This window comes from Euprymna scolopes, chromosome 31 (genome assembly GCF_053919585.1).
Source record: "Euprymna scolopes isolate OS-2025 chromosome 31, ASM5391958v1, whole genome shotgun sequence".
NCBI lineage: Eukaryota > Metazoa > Mollusca > Cephalopoda > Sepiida > Sepiolidae > Euprymna > Euprymna scolopes.
The window spans coordinates 14,191,777-14,216,770 of record NC_136512.1 but is presented as its reverse complement, the minus strand read 5'-3'; the positions used below and the strand labels follow the sequence as shown (position 1 = coordinate 14,216,770).

Here is a 24,994-nt window from a genome sequence, read left to right as displayed (position 1 = left end):
TAATTTTATATCATTTTCATGCAAAGGGGGGTTGGAATCCTGTCATGAAAATTCAAAATATCTTGAATTTTTATTGAATTTTAACCATAGGTATTATATATGAATTAATAAATTTCTTCTCTGCAACCTCAGTCTTTTTATAAATGGCACTTTTTCTTCAGAATTGTCTGATTTATTCCCTATTTTCTTTTGTAGCCCGATACAATAAATAATGCAAGATAGGTACTTGAATCCAATCAGTTATGCTTAGGGATTTACTTCTGTCTGATCTGTTTGCACCCGGCTCCAACTTCAATCTCCCTAATCTTCCGAGCAACCAATTACCCTAGGTCGTATCCAAAATCGGAGTTCAGGCCTCAACTAACTAAGCATCCAACTGACACCCTCCACCCCTCGTCAAGTGTTGTTCCTATTGCTCCCTGATTCACAGTAAACCTCCCTTCCAAAATACATGAATGCATATTGTTCGATCCTTAATCCATTATTCTCTACCTATCATTTATTCAGTCACTAGTTACACACTGAATTAAACCCTAACCATATTTCTTTGTTTATGTCACGAACAAATTTCTGTCCACTGTCTATTGATAAATTTATTTTATCAATTGTTTTCCTACTTCCTTTACTTCACAGGTCAACCATAGTATCACAGTTCCAGCTCGTTTGACTCTAGTGGTTTTCATCAATTCACTGTTTTAATACCTCATTATAATACAGTATCCTATTCCAGCAGCTTCTTTCCCAGAATTGCAAGCATGAAGAACCCTAACTTGCTGGCTGCTTTCCTCCTACCTATAACCTTGGTCTTTTCAAAACTAAAGTCGATAGGCATTTCCTGTCTTCTCGATAGTTATCTCTTTCTTGTTAGTTCCTTATCAAGTAGCTTCACGTCTTGTCTATTGTCTGTCTTGTGAGCGATTTACATAAAAAATAAATATTCCTGAATTTGGAGTATTTTAAAAGTTTCATAAAAGGGACACCATATGAGCACAACTCGATTTAACACTAAAATATTTCAGATTTACATTAAATCTCTACCCATAAGAGGATGTGGTAATGTCTGGAAGATATTTTAACAATAACTGATATCTTAAAAATAACTATATTTTATCCGAGGAAATGCCGGCAAAAAGAATACATCAGTTTCGTGGGCGTGTCTTGTGTAGTTTCTGACTTTTATATAGACAGGTTTTATATAGATATGTTACACACCCTTTATATAATAGACAATGTTAATTTCAAAACTCTCACTCCGGAGGGGGGGGGAGATAATGCCTGTGAAGATGAACATATGCCCAACCTCCTTCCAAATTGATCGTTGAAAGGTAGTAACAGAGTACATTAGTAGAAATACAGTTTAGAGTTCAGACAGTAATCCCATTAGTAATAATTTTACTATCGCAATGGCCTTCCTTGGAGAAAAGAGATCATGTCCTCTACGTGACTGCAATATTCAAATAGAGTTGTTTGATAAAATGAGAGAGAGAGAGAGAGAGAGATGGACTAAATTGGATAATAATTAATTCATGACCGTACATTTAAATTATCAAAGGATGGGAAATGCGAATTATCTCCCTTTGACATATTTTGTATTTAGCGCCGTAAGACGAGGAAGAGGAAGGGGGGGGTCTTTAACTTTTCTTCCTCAACAATAAAAACAAACTTCTCTCAAATTCCACGAAAATCTCACAATTAAATAATTTTATTTCTTGGCCATTACCCATTGTACAAATAATAGTCAATCTAACCTAGTTAAAGAAACTAAAAATGTTAAATACATTAGCTAACCCTGGCTCAGCTAATGTATTTAACATTTTTAGACATAAAAATGCTACTTGTAAATGAATGGGCACCAAAAAATTACGGAATTAGTCCTGGAAATTCTCAAAACAGTTTACGATTTAAAGAAAAAAATTTTTTTCGTGCTTCTTTACAATAGCGCATCGTTCTTAAGGTTGCCAAACCATACAAAAATATTTGAGGCCAAATCTTTCAAAAAAAAAAAAAAAAAAAAAAAAGGGGGGTGGGGGGGATGAAAAAAAAAAAAAAGTCAAATTGATAATTTTAGCCAAATTTTTACGAACAAAAGTCAAATTGAACATTTAAATTGTAAAAATATATTTTATATATTTTTCATTGTGTTTGCGTAGATTGGTGATGTTTTAAATTGATGCATTTCCGATGAAAACATTACGTACTTACGTGTCCTATTGAAATTAGTATCAATTAAAAATTGTTTTGGATGACATTAAACATTTTGGGTATTCTGAAAACGAATATTGCATGTAAAATTGTTGTGGACAAATAGTTTGTATGCAATGAATTTACACTTTCCGATGGCAAGCCAAACAAAGCATGTGTTTTGCTTATGGTGACGATAGAAAAACATTACGTACTTAGGTGTCATGTCGAAATTAGTATAAATTCCAAAAATTACTAAAAATGGTTCAGTAAAAAAAAAATTATAATTAAAAACAGATTTTACAACTGACATAAAAATAAATTTATTTAAATGACATGTTTTTGTATAATTTATTAGAATAAAATTTAAATAGAATATTAATTTATTTAAATAACAATGATTGATTAAAAGGATTTTTGATTCTTTTAAAATAAGATTCAAAGAAACAGAACGTGTCTTTGATTTTAAAAAGTCTTGGTGTGTCAAAAACTTTTTTTAATTTATACTAATTTCAACAGGATATGTAAGTACATAATGTTTTCACCTGAAATGTGTCGGTTTAAAACATCAATCTACAAAAGCACAATGAAAAATATATAAATGCTTATATATTTACATACACACTCTTTGTTATTTCTTTTAATAATTTTTTTAAATGTCAATTTTTCTTTTTTATTCGTGAAAATTTGGCCACAATTATCGATTTTCTTTTTTACAATTTTATCTAAAAACTTGATGGGTTAATTTCTTTTAACCTTAGCATTCGTAGTGTTCTCTGCTCCCTCCCGCCCCTTTTTTTTTGTGTCTTCCAAATTTGTAACTGCTTCGCCATTTCCGAGACTGACTCCAACAATACTCAGTGATAACTCCATAATTATTGAAATCTTCTGGAGTGCCCATTTATTACAAATACAGAAAGGATAAAAGGTTTCACGCTAAAAAATAAATACACAAAATATACATAAAACTTATCACCCACCTCCAATACAATGCAATAATGTAAATATCAATAACAACAATAATACTAAGAAGAGCTTGGTTTCATTTCAGGAACCAAAGTTAGATTTTGTGTGATAGCTGAAACAGCTGTTGTAACTACTGATCCGATATTAACAATCATTGGGACTTATCTATACAAGCACTAATTAAGATGACACTTGTTTCCTTAAGAGAAAAAAAAAAAAAAAAAAAGGCGTGCATTTTTAACAAGAGCCCAAAAAAAAAATAATAAATAAATAAATACACAACAAATAAATGTTACCAGAGATAATATAAATGATTAACTTATTTTAAGGCGTTTATTTACTTTGAAACAAAAAAATAATGTTAAGTCTATTGAGTTACAATAATAATAAACAAAACAAAATAGAAATCGTATTACAACCATGTCTAGCTTCATTCAAAAACTGAAAATTAAACAAAATACTGATAGAGCACGCCATTTTTTTTTAACAAGAATTTTATTTAATTTGCAATTTTTGAGCGATTATCAAGGCTCAACATTACTTTCTAAGTAAATAAACGACTTAAAATAAGTTAAAGAAAAAAAATTATCCCGAAACGTAGAAGACTAACTTATCTTGCTTGCCTTTGGTAACATTTATTTGTTGTATTCTTTCACCTCTTTTTTGTTCCATTGACTCTTTTTAAAAATGCACCCCTGTAAAAAAAAAAAAACGCACTTGTGCACTACTGGGACGAAATCACTTTTTTGGTTTTTAGTTGAAGACATGGGAAGAGTGCATAGCAGGGGCAGAAAAAAAAAAAAAAGCTTTCTCAAAATTTGCACGCATTTCAATAATGCATGACCATGTTTTATTAAAAACTAGCAGAGGTACCCGGCGTTGCCCAGGTGTGGTGAGGTGTGAGTGGGTAAATCAAAACAAAATGGAAAATAAAAAATCAGCGAACGTAATAACCTTGTTTAAATATTATAACATTTTTTTTAAAATCGGAAAAACAACAAAAAAAACAACAGCGAACATGATGCAAAATAAAGAATAAGTGAATTAAAAAGAAATGGCATCAATAACCTTGTTTAAACGTTAAAACTTTTTTAAAAAATTGGGAAAACAAAAACAAAAAAACAGCAAACGTGATGGAAAAAAAACAAAAAACAAAAAAAAAAAAAAACCGTAAAAATGGCATAAATAACCCTGTTTCAATATTAAAATTTTAAAAATAAAAAAAAATAAAAAATCTGCTATCTCGGCTCGAACATGCAATCTTAAGATAACAACGCTGCCACTATAACGACTGGTCTATGATCACGTGAGCGAAGTTAAGTTGTTTTTTTTTTAAAATATTTAAACTAATTCCAGAAAGAATGTTTTTTGTGCATGCGTGTTTGGCTATATTGTCATAAAAGAACGATTTTTTGCTACCTCTTCCTGTAGAAAAGTGCCCAGTTGAGGGTGAAGGAATTAATATTTTAGCCAATTTTTTCGATATTCGTCGTTCGAAGGGTTGAGCTTCAAAAAGATAAGTTACTCTTCTGCCTGCTTGGATAAGTCTTTTTTTTTTGTTTGTTTTTTAACTTATTTAAAAGCATTTATTTGCTTTGAAACAAAAGTAATGTCAAGTCTTAGAACAAAAAAAATAGCGGTTTCATTACAGCCATTAAGACCCCCAATAATAGTTCAAAAATCGAAAATAAAATACTGGTGCAATTGTAACATTTTCGTGTGATTGGTGATATTTATTGGATGTGTTTCTACCAGTACATTGTTTGATTTTCGATTTTTGAGCTATTAGCAAAGGTCCAAATAGCTGTAATGTAACTGCTGCCAAATCTCTTAATTACATACGGATTTGTTAATGTTAATTCCAGTTTATAAATGACTTTCTATTTGACAATTTAAAGGCTTCCAATTTCCTTTCAAATTTTAAAAAATCATGAATTCATCCTTTTACAACTATAAAAACAAAATTACAATGACTTTTTTTCTTTTTTTTAAATCAAAATGCATTCTGATCGATTTGATTTTGTAATAAATTCTTTTTGTCATGATCTTTACAATTACTGCTTTCATTTCACTTCCTGTTGCACCTTCAAGTTTTTCTTTTTTTAAAATGACGTTATTTAGAAAGCCCTTCTTAACATGGGGAGGAATGGGGTTTATTTACCTTTCAGATTACAATTTAATAAAGAAAAAGTACCGTAAAAAAAAAAAAAAAAAAAAAAAAAAAAATCAATTAAAAAAAGTAAAGTGAAAGCAATAATCATAAAAATAACTTTTTTTCTTCAAGGGTTTTAACTTTGTTTTAGTATTTTTACGCTATTGCAGTTTTGATTTCAATAAATAAATCGAGTAATAGTAAGCAATAAAAAAGTAATGATATTGTAATGAATAGACACCGAAAAAATTTCAGGACACTTGTTCACTACTGTGAAGGAACCACTTTTTTTTGTTTTTAGGGAACACATAGCAGGGGCAAACAAATTCAATTTTAGGACTGAATCGAAAACTTTACAATGAATGCATGTTTTTTTGTCTGTTTATTTTTTTTTTTATTGTTAAGAAAATTTGTTAGATATTTATTTAATTAAAATAGATATAAGGATTGTAACATGAAGTACAGATTTTTAACTAAAAGGGATGAAAAAAAAAATTTTTTTGGTAACAAAATCAAAATTCTGAAATATTCGAATGCGTTTTTTTTTTGTTAAGCAAGTTTTTGTTACACATTTATTGATATAAATAAATTCAAGTAAATTATTAAAACAGATTAAATTTTTTTCCTAAGAAAGCCAAAATTCTGAAATGTTCGTAACTAATGAAATATAAGTAATCTTTAAACTATATGGTTATTGAATGAATGAAAGTTGTCACAATGTATGGCTTAACATTCATAAATATTTCTAAACATGCATTATTTGAAATGCATGTGAATTTTGAGAAAACTTAAAATTTTCTATTTTTGTAATAAAAGCAAAACTTTTTTGTTTGTAAAGAATGAATCAATGAAAGTTGTCAAAAGTTTTTAGAGAAACCCCAAGAAAATTCTTAAATGCAGTTGTCTGCCCCTACCATGCACTCTTTAAATGTCCAAATGGAAAGCCAAAAAAATGGTTTCTTCACAGTAGTTCACAAGTGCTGATTTCAAGTACTTGACAGAGAATTCCAGTAATTCCTGTTAATAGCGGAAGCAGTACACATTAAAAAAGAAAAATGAAAAAAAAAAAAAAAAACGGTGCTTGTTCAAAGAGAGGCGACAAATCGATTTTTAAAAATATGTCCTTTTAAGCAGAAAAAATATTACTTAATTGTTATGTCGAAAATAGTAATGTATCCAAAATAATTATGAAAGTTCATTAAGTAAAACATTATTTATAGTTAAAGTAATTTTGTGGGAAAATTGCATTTTTCGTAAATGTTTTAAAGTAGTCCGTAAGAATGCAGAAACAGGATAAATAACTCAGAAAGCATGTTTTAGACTATATCATAGTCATCCAACAGGTTTAGCCGATAGTTCTTTTGTTTGTTTGTTTTTAATAAAAACACAATAGCAGTTTTTCTACTCAATGAATTTTTGTAATTTTTGGATATATTACTATTTTCGACATGACAATTCAGTAAGTAGTATTGTTTTTGCTTAAAAGGACATTTAAAATAAAAAATCGATCTGTCGCCTCTCTTTGGTGCACAAAAAAAAAAAAAAAAATATGTAAAGAAAATAAAAATAACAATTTAAAAAGGCAGTCACATACACAAAGCAGAAATCTGGAATCTTAACTCATTGTGCCAAGGGATTTAACTATTTTATTAAAGTAGTTAAAAAAAATTTTTTTTTTTACTTATAATTACTCAAATGTTTTGTTAAAGAAAAATTACAATATTGTCACATTTTCCTTTTTTTTATGATTAAGGTTATAAAACATTAATACATAAAAATCATTTTTTCTTACAATTCTGAGTAAAATGGAGTTACCTCCTTTAGAACAATAAGTGAAGATTCCGAATTGCCCACAAAGCATGCGAAGGGTTCGGATTTGTTAAAAAGTCACTCCCTCAAAAGAAGGAGAGGGATCTTCCAGATCGTAAATTGTTTCGGCTATTTCCGGGACTTTTGAGATTCACTGTCAACGTAATAGAATCCGATATTTTTTTTTTTGACTTTAACTGCAACTTAGAATTCACTGTTAAATTGACTTAAGGGATTTTGGGTATGCTGAAAACAAATATTACATTTAAATTTGGGGCAAACAATTAGTTTTCTGGATATTAGGACCTTTATTATGCAATGTAATCCATTATGCTTTCACTGACGGCCATGTTTTTCCCAACTGAACAAATACTAATACACATGCATGTTACGAAACACCCCTTCCTCCCCATGTTAAGAATGGGGACCGCCACTGAAATTTATTAATACATTGAAAAAATGTTTTAATGCCCAGAAAACTACTTGTCTGCCCCTAATTTGAATGTGATATTCGTTTTCAGCAGACCCGAAAACCTATGTATGGCATCATTTTAAAGGCGAGTGTTGAGTTGCAGTTAAAGCAAAAATTTACTAAATCCTCCAAGTGCCCATCCATTACAAGTACCAAAATAATATGCAGATTACGTACACATGGGAAACAAGAATATAAGTTCCTATTCACCCGACTTCCCAGGAGGGCAGAGTTAGACACAAGGCTAATTTTTGATGTGAGGAAATCCAGCACAATAGGGCATTCTGAATTGGGATACAAATTAAGGTATTTGTGCAAAATAGTGGATTTTCAGGTACTTCTTCATTACACGGACGGCGCCATCTTTTTGGTGCGTTTCACTAAACTGTTGCCAGGTGGTGCTTCCCTCCATTCAAATTGTTTATTTGAAAATTAAAACTAATATATTGTTGACTCTTCAGCAGGTGCCACAAAAAATTTGAACTATATTTTGTTACAGTGACAATTTTAATTTAATTCAAAAAAATGTTTTGGGAAAAAAAATCCAATGTTGCTTTAAATCAAAAATTGTTTAATCAAAATTATATTTTCTTATGCTAACTTTTCAAGAAATGTCTTTTTTTTATAATTATATATGGATACATTTTTATACAGAGTGAAACAATAAAATTGTCGCCCTAGAAAAGACAGGATTCCATTTCCGTTTGATGAAAACCATTTTTTTTTTTTGTTGCAGACCATTTACTAGGTGGCCAGTCGTGGACAAATCCCAAGAGCGATAGGAGCCTTCTACCATGTCTGCAAGTGGCACAATGTACAACAAGCGAGATTGAAGATGCACCGCTTTACAACTTATGCTCTCTACTGATCCAAGTTATGACACCAGGACCATTGCCAGTACCCTCAAAATCCATCGCTGGATCGCCACAATAACAGGGACATACCCAGGGTCATCAAAACAAAGTTTCTGACAACAATTATGATCTTTGGCATGGTTTCAAGTGAGGGCCACATTGTGCCACCTCACATCTTCGAAGTCGGTTTGAAAGTCAACACCAAAGTGTATCTGGATGTGCTGTAGAGTGTGGTGATCCCCTGATGCAGTCAGGTGGCCGCTGACAGACCCTGGGTGTAGTAGCAGGACTTGGCGCCAACTGACAAGTTCAAAAAGAACCAGGCTTGACTTGACTTGACAGGAGCGCTACGACTTTGTACCCTTCTGTCACTGCCCCTCTCTTACCCGACCTGTACCTGCTTGACTACTTCGTTTGGTCATACATCGAGAACAGCACCAACATGACCTCCCACAACACCAAAACCAACCTGATCACTGCCATCCGTCGAGTGTTCTCCGAGCTACTACTAGTTGTAGAAAAGGCATGCTCCCAGTTCCAGACCCATAGAGGCGATGATTGAGGCTGAAGGCAGCTACATTGAATAGATGTCAGCTCTACTACATAAAGTTACCTAAATTGATTCTTTTAATAAAAGTTTTAAAATAAAGGTGTAGTGTTGTTTTTTTAGGGTGACAACTTTATCGTTCCACCCTATAAATAAATGTTTTGGTTTTCAAGTATTTTTGTGTTCGGAAAAAAAAAAAATTCTTGTTATTTATTTGCCCTGCTATTTGACCAAAAACAAATTGGAGTATTGCTCCCAAACAATGTCTCTGCCCATGTAATGCAAAAGTGCCAATTTTTAAATCAACGCATTTAAGGTGAAAATACTTATGTACCTACGTGTCCTGTCGAAATTAGTATAAATTCCAAAATTTACGAAAAATGATCCAACAGAAAAATAATTACATGTAATTGAATTTATCGATGTTTTAATGCGGAAGAGTTATGTGGCCAATTTTGTATGAAAAACTGACTTATCTCCCTTTAAAAGCCACCATTAGAAAAATAGAAAACCTTCTGTTAGTCTCTACGTTTTTTTTTTTTTTTTTTGAAAAGTAGATCTAGCACCTCTTCTAATGGATCATTTGTTGTAATTTTTTGAATTTAAACTAATTTTGCCATGACATTTCAGTGTGTAATAATGTTTTCACCTGAAATGTGTTTGTTTTAAAATCCACTATTCTGCACAAGCACCTAAATTTAAAAAAATGCTTCAATCTAGAATGATTCCTCCTTTTACTGATTTTTGCAAAGACAGAAAAGAAACTTATCAGAAGAGATACTATACTTTCTTTAGTGCTAATTTGGAACTAAACCTATTTTAAAAACTAAATTACAGAAAAATCTTTGATGTACATACATGTCAGGAAACGAAGATGTCATACTCTAAAAAATCATGTAAATTGATCAAGTAGGGTCTTTTTTTTTTTTTTTAATGTAGAAAATAATTCTTTTACGATTTTAGCGATTTATGGAGTTGTCTCCCTTTTCATAAAATATGGCGGATCAAAACATAACATTATGCTTCTCCATAAAATTTTATTTTCATGGTTTGAAAAAAAAAAAAATCCCTCTTTCTCACAGAAGAGATGTTGCTAGTCCTTCAATACTTTTATGATTGGTGTTCGACTGAGCTCCAATCCCGTTCCTTCCCGTAAAACGTTCACAACAAATACTCGCCTAGCTGAAACAACTGCCAATAACTTTCCTCACTCCCCTATCTGTGTTCAAAATAAAACGAAAATTCCATAAGCAGAGTTTCTTTCTTTCTTAGAACTCTCCATCTGTGGAATGCAATATCGTTTGTCTGCTTCTTGGCTGACTATAACATGGTTGTCTTAAAGTCTAATGTGAATAATTTTTTATCCATTGCGATTTATCGTCTCACTATCTACCTAACATTTAACCCTTATCCTTGAGTGGCCTCTGGGCCCTGATCAGTGGTGACCCTCCAAGTAAAAAAAAAAAATACTTCATCAATTTACGTAATTTTTTTCTTTTTTTTTACAAAGGTGTGACCACTTATCAAGGCCAAGAGGCCACTCAAGGATAAGGGTTAATAAGTGTACAGTGGTCAATGACGTAATTGTTAGCCATGGAAATTTGGTAAATTGGATTACTTAAGGGAAACGGCACATCAAGAACTTGTTTACACTGGACTTGAAGATGACCATATTATAGTCAGCCAGAAAGCAAGCATCTGGCATCAATTGAAATGAATGGCTCTCATCTTGGGGAGGCTCCATGTTTTGACAAGCTCCTGGGCTTGACCATTTCTTGAAGAATCTTAGAATACGACATCTTCGTTCCATGATGGATACGTGCATCAAAGGCAAAATATTCTTTGATAATAGATTTAGCACTTCTATATTATAACGAAAACATATTGAATTCCAAGTGAAACAAATGGTACCTACGTAATCATCAAGTCTCAAATAGTAGCATATCCAAAAATTACGAAAAACGATAAGGTAGAAAAAGAACTAATAATGACAAGAAATTTGTTAAATGAAACGAAATCACTATGTTAGGGTTCCTATTTACAATGCCTCCCCACGGAACAGAGTTAGACACCAGGGTCGTTTTTTAACGTGGAGAAAAGGAACAAAAATAAAAATTGTCTCAGTCGTGAAGGATTTCTCCTCCACTGACAGAACAAGAAATTGAAGTGCAGCATCTGAAGAACAGATACTACACTTTGATCTTGTCCCAAAGGCCAAGAGGGTTACTAGAAGAAAAAAAAAAAGAGATAAGTTGACAGGGGAGATAATTAAGTTCCGTCGCTTATGTCACGTAATGAACGCAATTCAAAAATGTCCGACAAATTATAGTCCTCGTCTAAACGTTACCCAAAACTTTTTCTTTTAATAATTATCTTCCTACCTTTCCGTAATTTTTGGATTTGCGATATGACAATTACGTATTGACCATATGTTTTACTTTAAATTCAATATTCTTTTCGTTATTATAATATAGAAGAAGCACCATAGATTTAATTGTAAATAAGCAACAGCAACATTGTAATAATTTTATGTCCAGAAAGGTTTATTGTGAATACAAAATCACTAAAGATCGGCATTTTAAAAAAAAGTGCTTATTAAGATAGAGTCGACAAATCGATGTTTTAAATGTGGTTTTTAAACAACGGTACTTACTTAATTGTCGCGTCGAAAATAGTAATATCCAAAAATTACGAAAATTCATCAAGTAGAACACCTGCTATTGTTTTTAGTAAAAAAAAAAAAAAAAGTCTACCACAATCGGCTAAAACAAATCGTCAGCTATTACATTGGAGAAAAGGGAGATAAGTATGCCCCCTGTATTCGTAATCTTCAAGGTGTTCACATCTAGGGAAAATGCCATTTCCCTAAATTTTCCGTAAAAAATACTTTTAACTATAAATAATTTTCTACACGATGAATTTCCATAATTTTTGGATATATTACTATTTTCGATATGACTTGCTTAAAACATTTTTTTAAAAATCGATCCGTCGACTATCTTAACAAGCACAAAAATTTAAAAAACAAAACAAAAAAACAATCAACGGTTACGGTTAATATGAAAATGAGAAATGTGTCAACGTAAACAATTTTTTGACGTCAACACATAAAAATCTGATAAGAAACGTATGCGAAATCTGAATTCGTTAGGGGGGGGGCAAATATTTACTGGTACTATGCAATGCATATATTTTTTTTTAATTTTAAATAAAATATATCATTTTTTTAAAAAATATTAATTTTTAATTAATACATTTCTACGAAAAAAAAAAAAAAATTTTGGAAGAACAAAAAAAAAAAACTTTGGAAGAACAAAAAAAAAAAAAAAAACTTTGGAAGAACAAGAACAAAAAAAAATTGTTTTTAATTAGTGAAAAGAAAAAAAAATACAATTACAATTTTCGGTGCTGAGCACGTTTTTTTTTTTTTTTTTTTTTTTTTTTTTAATGAAATCTTGGTCCTTGCTCCTTTAATTGAAAAAAAAAATTAGGGCTTGAATTGCATTTTTCGAGGAGTTATAAGCTTGGAAAGATGGGGTGGAATTATTCGCTATTTTCACAAAAAATTCTCGGTGCTCATATACATCAGCCCCATGATGACTGCCCATATTGTTTCGTATCCAGTAAAGGCAACAACACAAAATTAAACCCGGGTTTCTGAAACGATTTATTTAATTGTTGCATATATATATTAGTTACATTTTATTTTTTTGCAGCCATACCTTTATAGTATTGTTACTTTTTTGGGTGCTAGTGCAGTCCAGTGAGTGCACTCACTTAAATATTATTTTCAAGTTTAATTAAAGTTTCATGATATCAGTTTATTAAATTGTAAGGTTAAAGTACAGAACAGGTACAAAACACCCTCCCCTACCAATGTTAAGAATGGCTTTCTAAATAACGTTAGTATTTCAGCCAGCACGGACGGAGTGCCCTTTTTTTGTTTTGTTTTCAAACGTTTTACAGTCATGAAACCAAATTCTTTGTTTTGGTTTATAAATTGCATTATTCCAATTCTTTAAATAAATAAAACGCATAAAAGGGTAAATTTATAGAATCACTATAGTTGCCAATCGGCTGGGTTTTTTTTTTAAAGGTTTTTTTAGGGTTAAACATTATTTTCAAAGTGCTCGAAAAACAAAACCACAAAAAAAAAAAAAAAAAAATGCATACCCGATTGGGAACGGGGAAAATTACTAAAAACAAAATTAAATATAGATTCTTTGTTTGTTTATGATTAATTATTTTTGCTGTTTCAGAGAACCGGGATTCATTTAGTCTAGTTGCCGTTCAATTGCTGTAACAAGTTACCTGATTTTACCGGACCAATATGGGAAGCCATGGGTGCTGATCTATACAAGCATCTATTTTTTTTTTTTTTTGTATCTTTACTTTTGTTAAATCAAAATATAATACTGTATTAAAATACAATAGCTTTAAAAAAAAAAAAAAAAGAGAAAAAAAAAAAAAAGAGAAAAAAAAAAAAAAGAAAAAAAAAGGCAACCAAACAAAAAAAGGTAAACATTTTTTTTTAGGAAAATAACTTTTCGGCAAGTTTTTAAAAGTGACCAAATAAAAAGTCAAACTTTATGAATGGATTTTAACCCTCAACAAGAATCTAAACGGAATACAGTTTTTTTTTTTTTTTTTGGTTCTTTTAAAGCATTTTAACCAAGTATACAAGGCTAAAACATTTTTTTTTAATTTTTAGTCGGAGAGGGAATGGTTATAATTGTTGAATAATAGGTGCCAGACTGCCAGGGTGGCTATGATGCACTTATTTTACCGTACTATTTTTTTAAAATAATATTCTCAAGTTAAACTCAAGTTTTACAATATCTTTTTTTAAATTGTTATCTGAAAATACAGAATACTTACAAAATACCCTCCCCATGTTAAGAATGGTTTTCTTACTAATAATCATTATTTCAGCACGGTAACATAAATGCATAAGTACCAAAAATCCTTAAAAAGGCAACCATAAGGTAAAAAAGCAGGTACTTAAGCAGTTTATGGTCCGTGCTATTAAAAAAAACAATTTATAGGATTTTCAAAGTAAATTCATTTTTTTGCAGTATTTTTGTTTAAATTGTTGTGTGAAAGTAGTTAACAAAGCCACCTTCTCGTGTTAAGAATGGCTTTCTAAATAACATTATTTCAGCACGATCCGTAAACTGCATAAGTACCAAAAACAATATATATATATATATATACACACACACCATATTGTTATAGTTTTAATATATTTTTTAATTAATTATGAAGACAAAAAAATGAATTTAGGCAAGAATTAAATCTAGGAAACATTTGCAAGAATTTGGTAATATTGATCCCTTCAACTTTAAAAAAAATAAACTCATGGAGGGGGTACCTCCTGTCTCACATTCATTTTAATTTTATAGAAGAAAGTTAAGAAAACTAGCACTATTAAAGTGCTACAGAAATGCATATTGTTTTTTTTTTTTGTGTGTTGTTTTTTAATAGGTTTCTTTACAACAAATAGATCTTTCATTTAAATAAATACCCGTTTTAATTTTATTGCCAACAAATGACAAAACATAAAACAGTCCTAGGAAAAGACAAACAAAAAAAGTGGGTCTCAAAGAAATATTTCGGTGGCCATAAAGTGGGTGACCATTTTATTATAGATTATTATATTAAAACGATCCCCTTCTTTATGACCAGAGTGGCATTGATTTCTTTATATTATTATTCGATTGGCACCAGGGTCTCTCATAGTCAAATCGGAAAAGAGAAAATAAAACGGTAAAGCTAGATAAATATTGACTAAGACAAGATGGGATTTAAGTGACAATATCTGTTTACAAGATAGATAAAGAACTTGTCTAACTGGTTAGCTGGTATCATCCTATAAATAATGCCTGTGTGACACAATAAAGACAGTTGTTATAAAGTATATACCTCATCAAGCTTGCGGCGAGACTTGCGTTTCTCCGCCATCTCTGACAGTCACTCAAGACGTCACAGAATTTAAAAAAAAAAAAAAAAAACGAGAATTTAAAAAAAAATACCTAGATTATCTGCTCTTTAGTTGTGATAGTTCACCGCTAGATGGCGAAACTGATTCGCCGACCTCTCAACTTACAAACTTGAACTCTGACCTCAGTGACCCTTAATATAAAAGCATAAAGATTTGACCCTTGGGTTGTAGATCAGAAGAAACCGTCGTCCGTTTAGATTGCCGGTGTCGTGGAAAAAAAATCAAAAGAATTTTTACCTACTGGAATATTAGTGTTTTTGTTAATTTCTTTTTAAACCAAGTTGTCAGGATTTACGCATCTATATCACAATGTCTCAAGAACAGTAAGAATAACTTTATATTTTTTTATTCTCAAATGTTTTATACAGTGACCGTGCTGAAATAATAACGTTATTATTTATTTATTTTTATATTACATTCTCACCCCAAAATAAGGCACATTGCCACTTTCGTGTAGGGGGCTACTATCAGGGGTAACATCTACTGGGGTACTATGTGGGGATTTGGGCAGCAAGATGTATGTTCACGTTACACTTGAACTTCTGCACGTCAGTACAGTTGGGGAAGCAAAACCCATTCTTAACATTGGGAGGTGGTGAGGTGAGATCGTTTGTTAACTATTCTGCACGTCACCTAATAATTTAAACAAGATACCGTAAAACTTGAATTTAACTTGAAAATACTATATAAAAAATAGTACGATACTTTCTAAGCATCGTTTTATTTATGTTTCTTTAAATTTTAAACTGATTTTATTTTAATTATTTATTTTTCGGTTTGTTGTCTATATATATCTCACTCCCGTCGGTACTTATGCAAAACATAGGTCCGTGTTTTGCATAAGTACCGAAAATAGAAACAAAAAATAGCACTATTTTTTTCACGGTGCTATTTTTTGTTTCTATTTTTATAGGATTGTCAAGCTAAATTAAATCTTTACAATATCTTATTAAATTGCTAGGTGAAAGGACAAAATATTTATAAAACGCTCTCCACTTATGTTAAGAACGGGTTTCTAAATGTTATTATTTGATGCGGGAGTGATTGTATTAAACTACTCCTTTTTTAGTCATTGTTTTTAAAGGTTTTATTGATTCCTTACCAGACGACACGACGTTGTCCCAGATTGAGAAAAGGACCCTTAACGCCATATTACCTGTGCTTTTTTTTTTTTTTTTTTTTTTACATTAAATAACATTCAATTTTTTAAATGGGTTCAAGGATGTATTTCAGGTTGTTAAAGAGACTTAAGTAAAATAAATTAAAGTAAATTTAAATCACATTAAGACTCTCCGGAAAACTTTCTCCACTCCTGTTCCAACTGCTTGAACCGCCCATTTTAAAGAGTGACCAAAGGAGAAAGCACTGGTCACATGTTCTTAAATACGCTATCGGTTCGGAAATAGGTGATCATTTTACGTTAATTTATTTGAAACTGACCTTTCCTCCTCTAATTTTTTTTTGTTGGGGTGGGAGATATTTTACTTATTTTATTGATTTTGCATTTTTTCTTCAGAATTTGAAAACAAATTTTACGCATAACGTGTATATTCTCTCTCTCTTTCTCTCTCTCTCTCTCATATATATATATATATATATATATATATATATATATATATATAATTGTTCAAAGGTAAAATATCCAATGAGTTTAACGAGTTTATACAAAAGTGCTCAATACCAAAGACGAGCAAGATATGTTCATTTTTTTTTTTTTTTTACATAAACATTTACTAAATGCCATTTAGGTATCGCTGACGCTACACAGTCATGAGTAAGGAAAAACACATGAACTATAACAATAACTCTTTAGACCATAATATTTCGAAGCTAATGCTTTGCTTCTCAGTAAAAGAAAAGCGACCGACCAGCAAGTTATATATATATATATATATATATATATATATATATATATAACTCTAGAAAACCATTATAAATTATAAAAATTAAAAAAAAAAAAAAAATCAGGAACCCGAGGTTTCATTTTGTGTGGTTGCCTTTCGGCTGTTATAATTTATTATTGGATTCAGCGCTGAAACACACACACACACACACACACAAATGTTACAAACTTTTCATTTGCAATTAAAATTATGTTCTTATGCGAATCTCTGAAAAATTGCATAAATTTAATCTATGCGCCGGAGAAGTTCTTTCTGATTAATGTTTACGAATTTAAAAATACTCCGTGGTTCTGAGAAATAAAACCCAGCCAAGTTCGTTTGCACATTTTAAAATTGGTAAAACGTTAATCACAGGTGACTTTTTCACGGCATTCATCGTCAAGCCCAACCATCAGCTGGCATGACATCAGTAAACAAACAGACGGAACTTGATGAACGACGAAATCCTGATTCAGACATTTTTGCTTTGGTGTTCACTTACTGATCCGCGCTATTTTTAAAATCGTATTTCCAAGTTTAATTAAAGTTTTTTTTTTTTTAATGCAATTGTAAAGTTAAAGTAAAGAATATGTACAAAACACCCTCCCCTCTTCATGTTAAGGTCCTGGATATGACCTTAAACTATATCCAGTGGTGGTGAGGCCCCAGCTTGTGGGCTTTGGGGAGTGTGGAGCCACCCTTTAATTACCATTGCTCCTAGGTCCACTCTGACCCGGAGTGGTAGTACCTGTTAGGGTTCCAACTATGGGTTAAATAGAAACCGTGAAAACAACAAATATACTCTATTAGAAAAATTTTTCTTCAAAATCTTTGGATTCGGCATTAAATAACCCAGAAAGGGTTGATATGCCGTAAAACAAAAACAACCAACCAACCAATCCTCATGTTAAGAATGGTTTTTTAAATAATAACGTTAACATGAGTGCATGACTGCAGTGCATGAGTACCTTTGCTTTACCCACTCTGTCACCCATTTACCTTTAAAAAAAGGGAAATATTTAGTAATTTTAAGTTCCGTAAATATCTTTTCTGAGTTAAGTAGTCGATGTGATTAGTTCTCTCCCACTGAAAGAAGTTATACACCAGGGTTGGGAAGTGGGATTGAGAAGTCAGCGCTCCAGAGGAGAGGCACTCTGGCCTGCAAAAAAAAGTGCCTGGGCAGCCCCGTCGGCATTCCCCGGTGAAGATGCCTCAGGCGATTAGCAATAAAGTAACCCGCACCCAGTACTAGCGATTACTACGATATTATCCCATTGATTAATGTACACGCAATAACCCTTATCCCCGAGTGGCCTCCGGGCCTTGATAAGTGGTGATTTCCTTATAAAAAAAAAAAAAAAAAAAAAAAAAAACCTAAGAGAAGGCAAGGTCTGGTAGGATGGACATAGAACTACAAACCGCAAAATCAACAAGCACCTGGTCCGGCGGATCATTCCAGGAATGGTCTAATCTAATCTCTGTTGATTTTGGGGGCACAGGATTGTTTACTTTATCGACTAAAAAAATGACGGTGCTTGTTGCTTGTATAGATTAGTGATGTTTTAAGCCAACACATTTCCGGTAAAAACAGTATTACGAACGTACGTGTCATGTCGAAATTAGTATAAATTCAAAAAATTACGAAAAGTGATTCATGTGCACATCCACAATTACGTTACGTCTAAAAATGACGGACACTTAATTTAAGTGAATTTAAATCCAGGGAAATAAGCCAGATGATCATACTGAATTAGCCGCACAACTCTTCCACGTTAAAACATATGCTAAACCTCGATAATTCAATAAGTTTTATTTTGTAATTATTTTTCTACTGGATCATTTTTCATAATATTTGGAACTTACACTAATTTCTACATTTACGCTGACGACATATGAAAGAGTCCGCTGTGGAATTTCATGTAAGAAATTATTTTTTACATCCCAATTTCCTTCCGGCAGAAGCAAAAGAATCCACAAATACAAAAGCCATACCTTTCAAACTCAAAATTTATTCACAAGTAACAGCAATGAAAGTTTGTTTGGTTCTGGTATTGTCCTTTTGCAAAACGGTGTCCTGATTTGCCTCCACACGCCTGGAGCCTTTAGTATGAATTTCTATTGTCAGAATGTTAGTTCGTCCTTCCTTGGAAGGATCCATGAATGTTCATGGTAAACTCGGCGAGAATGTTGGCGCTTACAATTAGGCATAATGTGAGCCACTTAGGACGCCAGATGAATTGAGATAAGATCCAATATTTGGTAAATAAACATGAAGAACAGTTCTTGAATGTCATCCTTAATTTAGATAGATCCAGCAATATAAGTTGTCTCTGCTTGTAGAGATGTGGTCCTTCGTTCACCAACTGTTTGGTGTTCATGAAGGAATTGTCTTAGCTCCCTCCATTGGGAGCTGCTGGGTTTTGAGTCTATCCCAATGCCGAGTTCTGTGTAGACTGAAAAGAAAGCATGATGCAAAAAGCGTGCCAAGTGAATCACCTGACACATTAAAATTTAAACCAATGACAGCCGACCACTAATGCGTGGGCGGCTAAACAAAAAGAAAGATGGCAACTGTATATGGAATTTCTCACATTCCACAGGTCACGCTATTTCATTATTATTATTGGTCATATAAAATTGTTTGATTTTTATCCCTCAGTGGACCTTTTGTCACGGTAGACAATAAAACGAATTATAAATAATGCAAATATAATCTTGTGACATCTTTTTAACACCTAAAATAATGAATCCAGTTAATTGTTTTATTTACTTTATGCTATTTGGCTAGATGTGGACAATTTTAAAAGGAGGTAATGTCTGGGAAGATGACACTCGGAGATGAAACATGCGATTTACTCCTATTAGCTAAAAGACCGGAAAAATCTAAAGAGATGTTTCATTCATTATATATATATATATATATATATATATATATATATATATATATATTTGTTTGTTATATAAACATGCTTACATCCCGCTGCTACAAACAGCCACTTATTTGAATAGTCAAGTCGCTGCCTGATGATGTCTGTTGTTTGATTGAAACAAGTGGCTGTTTGTAGCAGCGGGATGTAAGCATGTTTATATAACAATAAACAAGTATTATCAGCTCTTTTTATTGAGCACTATCTAACAACCTCGTTGAATTCACTAGTCCATTACTTTTTGAATAAAAAAAAAACGAGTATATATATATATATATATATATGCTTCTTGTTTTGTTAATACAGTATATGAATACTCAATTATGAAATATGATAATTTTAAGTCATCTCTTTTTGGCTTAAAAATTCATTGGTATATGAAAATTTACTGAATTATACGTAACCAGTAAAATTCAGTATATTACAAACAAGTCTATATACAATTTTCTTCCTTTGAAAATTGTAACGCTGGGTATGGGGCAGCCAAACCAGCTGTCAACATTGGCCTGTGTTTTATTGAAACCAATCGAGAGCTCTTTTTAGTATCCTCGTTGTTCCCTTAAGTGCAATTGTCTGGATCTCTTTTGCACTTGGTTCACCAGGAATATTAGTTAGGTAGGACTTCAGGTTCTTCTTCATAAGCACTGTGGCACCTATATGTGTGTGTGTGTGTGTGTGTGTGTGTGTGTGTGTGTGTGTGTGTGTGTGTGTGTGTGTGTGTGTGTGGGTAGACAAATATTACATATTCGCTACACGGAACATGCTAATGTTTCAGACAAATGGTCAGTCGAGACCGCAAGTCTTCGTCAGGCGACGTAATAAAGTTTGTGTTCCTGTTCCACTGAAGAAGTCTGGTACTCAAGTTTTCTGGTTTTGAGGACCAAACTTCTTCAGTGGGACACAAACTTTATTACGTCGCCAAACGAAAACTTGTGGACTCAACCGACCACTTGTCTGAAACATTAGCATGCTCAGTGTAGCGAATATGTAATATTTGTCTATATAAATAAAAATATATTTTGCTCTTTTATATTGAGCACTCTTAATAACCTCGTTTTAATTCACATGTTTCCCCTTCTGAATTGGTGTGTGTGTGTGTGTGTGTGTCTTCCCTCTTTTTGAAATAGGGTACCATTATGAATATCTCCAGTATCAAATAATCCTTATACACTGTGAAATTTACTTTGTGTATGAAAACCAAAGAGGGAACATATAACATATGAGAAATATTTGGAATCAAGTCTCCCCTTGCTGTTATTTCAGATCATTTACAACCATAGCAGCAAGTTTTAGTCTCCCCACCATAAAGGCCAGAGGTTTTGGGGAAATATTATTTGGATTCTTCAGACTACTGTTCTCGTTTTCAGTGTTATTTTCACAACATTCTAGCTGATGTAACCTCCGACCTTCTTCAGGTGTATCTTGTTGAACTTGGGAATATATATAGAATTTTGAACGGAACCTTTTACCTTTTATTTAATCCAAAGGAGTAGTTTGCCCTTGTTCCATCAGCCATAATTGGGTAGAAGTCGTAAGTAATTCGTAATTGTAATTTGAGTATCCCCCCCACACACACACACACAATGAGGATATTCGTGGCATAGTGGATAAAGTATTTGGTAAAATTCAGTTGTAAATTTAATCTCTACATATATAGTAGTGATGGGACGATGCCAGTATTTTCCCCGATTCCGATATAATTACCGATTCTGTACTAAATTACCAATTCCGATTCTTTATAAATCTCTAAATATTTAACTATAGAGTTGCTATTTTCCCTGATTTATGTAAACAGCAGATGTTATATGTGATATTTTCCTAAACGTAAAATTACACTTGTGTAATCGTTCCAAAACTATATATATATATTATATACACCATATTTCAAAATATTGGTTATAAATACATGGCCACATACAAACTCTCTCTCTCCCCCTATATATATATATATATATATATATATATACACACACACACACACTTTTGCTCTCTACCTCCGAATGTTGTGGCCCTGTCGGTGGGGCATTAGAATACACCGACTTCCCCCCTGCAGAGGGTAAAAGTCCCTCAATGGGTGTCCTGGATATGACCTTAAACTATATCCAGTGGTGAGGCCCCAGCTTGTGGGCTTTGGGGAGTGTGGAGCCACCCTTTAATTACCATTGCTCCCAGGTCCACTCTGACCCGGAGTGGTTGTACCTGTTAGGGTTCCAACTATGGGTTGAATAGAAACAGACTTAAAAACAACAAATATATTCTATTAAAAATTTTTTCTTCAAAATCTTTGGATTCGGCATTAAATAACCCGAAAAGGGTTGATATGCCGTAAAACAAAAACAACAAACCAACCAACCGAATGTTGTATTTGCTGATTCATGTTACCATGTTTTATTTATGTTTACATATCTCCTTGTATCCTAGTCTTGTTTATCATAGATACGCATTTCCTGTTAACCAAAAAAAAAAAAAAAAAAAAAATGACGATCTGATCTATTTTACTGTTCGTGAAAATTCACCAGGAAATCCTGTTTGAAAATACAACAATATCCGTATTTACTTACCACCCGAACAGGAGCAAAGTTGAACACAACATCAGGTTTTGAGTTAAAAAAAAAAAAAAAAAAAATGGGGGGGGTCAGATCCTATACTCCACCCTTCTAAAAAAGATGGGGACACACCTTAAATGGGAACAAAAAACCTGTATACTCAAATCAGCACTTACAAAGACTTGTTGGACAATAAATGAATAAATTCCATCTACCCCCCTGAAAGGAAGTGGTAATGCCCAGGACAATGGGCTCGAGATTGGATAGATACTACACTTTGATCCTAGCCTGAAGAATTGATAAAATAATAGTGTTTCTTTGTTTCCTTTAGGTATTCTTGTATTCGTACTTGATCACCCAATATTAAAATAATCACAATTTTACATTTTATTTGTAAAATGCAAAATAAATATATCCTCTGTGTCCGCAGTTTATCCCAAACAGTACAATTTGTACTTGACGCAAGATCCACTCCCTCCAAAATTCTCTTAGTTTGGCCAGGCCCGGCGGTACCCAGATGACTTCATCCGTGAAGTTATTGACCGAGCACCACAACCATGTTGAAAGTAACGTCGCAGTGGCCAACTCAAAACCTGGCTCAGGATGGTGAAGCAGGATGCTGAACTGATTCTGGGCCCTCACCTTTGAGGGGTCTATCATTGGAACCACTGGGATGGCTTGCACTCATAATGGAAGCTGCCATGAATTGCTGTGTCTGGTCAGTTAGTGTTCGCGATGTGGTGAATTTGCTGAAAAGAGCCAGCCCAACCGACCCAGGATCGTTGGATTATTTGGATTACTGTTCTCATCTTGAGTGTTATTTTCTGAACGCTTTGAATTCTCGACTGCTGATCTCACCTTTCACTTTAGTTCTGCTCCTTGTGCTTTGATCGGTGCTACCAGATCAGGCTGTTTGAAGATATCAACTTCCTGACTTAAAATGCACCGAACATTTGTAACCTGCGTATTTTCACAAATGGACAAACAAAATAAATAAATCCGATTCTGCTTTTCTTTCTGTTTTAACAAAAGGCATTTATTACCAGTACTTTCCAAACAATGCTTGCTTCTTTTTTTTTTTCTCTAACTGTTCATTTCGTCTGCCATGAGATTAACAAAACCCTGCCATTTCAACATCAGCTTAATAGTTTCTTGCTGACATGGCGGGGTCACATATCCATCTCACCTGGTGCTCGTTTTTCTTTCTGCTCCACTACATGCCGGCTATAGCCAACCATTTCTCGCCTTTGACTTTATACGTCAGTCTTTTTTTTTTTTTTTTTCTTCTGACGCAAGTTCAGGCACACTTGTCAGTTTGCATACGCACTCAAAACGGCTGCTGCTAATACCTTCACAAACTAGCCATCCTACAGCTCCTGCTATTTTCACACGCGCTCATATGCGCTATGTTACACATTGATGTTGTTTTTTTTAATTTGTCATTACAAAACTCAATCATGTTCTATAAAGACAAAAACATGTTCTATAAAGACAAAAACAAGAACAATTTTCTTCCACAAATCAAAAAAACCAAACAACATTAATATTTTAAGATGTAAAAAATTTGAAGCATAAAAATGGTTTCCAAAATAACTCGATTCAGCATGAAAGAAGTTGATATGCTGTAAAACTACTTGTGACTTGGGTTTATTCAAGGCTACCTCCTCTTTCGGAGCTATTATGTCTTAGTATGTTTCTGACAAAAGGGAAAGAATTGCTGTTTTCTGAGTCAAAATCTCTCCACTTATTTTTGGCTAGTTTTTGATCTCAAAGTATTTTATTTTTTCTAGCTCCTTATATCAGACTAGCCTGGGTGCCCGGCATTGCCCAGGTGTTTGGAAGCGTGTGTTGAGCAAAAAAAAAAAAAGTGGTGGTAGGTAGGCAGGACCGCAAACAAGGAAAAGAACTTGAAAAAAAAACTGACATCTTTGCTGCTGCGTCTATCGCCAAACCAGATGTGACATAGGTTTAAATTAAGGCAAGACAATTGAAAAGAGGGGATGACTTTTGAAAATATTGTCGAAAAAAAGCGACCCCCTCCTTGTAGAAAAGTGCATGGTTGAAGGTGAAGGAATTAGTGTTTTTGGCCAATTTTTCGATATTTGTCATCCGAAGGGTTGAGCTTCAAAACGATACCGATCTAGTGAAAATCCGTCACCTCTGTCGAAAATTTTAGCCAAACATACATACATACATTTAAACAGACAGGTGAGATTTATATTAAAGACTAGCGAGGAGTACCTGGCGTTGCCCGGTGTTTGGAGTTGTGTGTGGTTTTGGGTAAATCAAAACTCGGGGGAAGGGGGGGTAAAATAAATAAAAAAATGTTTTGGTAGGTAAGTATGAGGATCGAACTGGAACCCTTGATGCAAAATTGTAAATTAAAGTGTGAAAAAAAAAGCGTGCGACGTTAACCATTGCACCACCGCGACATACCAACGGAAACGCGTTTGAATTTATTTAATTACTTAGATTTGGCAGGTGCACGTTTTAATGGCTTAATAAGGTCAACTGTTGACTGCGGAGTAGCATTTCATTTACTGCGGAACGCGGGGGTAGGGGGAAACTGGAAAATGCCGCCAGAATTAATTATAGGGAAAGGCTTAATCCACATGCGGCAAGCGAAAACTGTTGAATATTTATCTTCCCGAAGTCG

The 24,994-nt window shown here is 32.9% G+C and overlaps 2 protein-coding genes across 2 annotated transcripts in view; one reads left to right on the top strand and one right to left on the bottom strand.

Moving 5' to 3' along the window:
- LOC145255635 (translocation protein SEC62-like) overlaps positions 1–15,055 on the bottom strand; it is a 48,297-nt gene extending 33,242 nt beyond the window's left edge. The window contains exon 1 of the mRNA XM_080114164.1: positions 14,904–15,055. Within this exon, the coding sequence (XP_079970290.1) occupies positions 14,904–14,942 (39 nt within the window). The 5' untranslated portion in view covers positions 14,943–15,055. The remainder of the gene's footprint in view (positions 1–14,903) is intronic.
- A 3-nt stretch (positions 15,056–15,058) lies between these two features.
- LOC145255634 (6-phosphogluconate dehydrogenase, decarboxylating-like) overlaps positions 15,059–24,994 on the top strand; it is a 54,977-nt gene continuing 45,041 nt past the window's right edge. Inside the window, exon 1 of the mRNA XM_080114163.1 lies at positions 15,059–15,305. Within this exon, the coding sequence (XP_079970289.1) occupies positions 15,292–15,305 (14 nt within the window). The 5' untranslated portion in view covers positions 15,059–15,291. The remainder of the gene's footprint in view (positions 15,306–24,994) is intronic.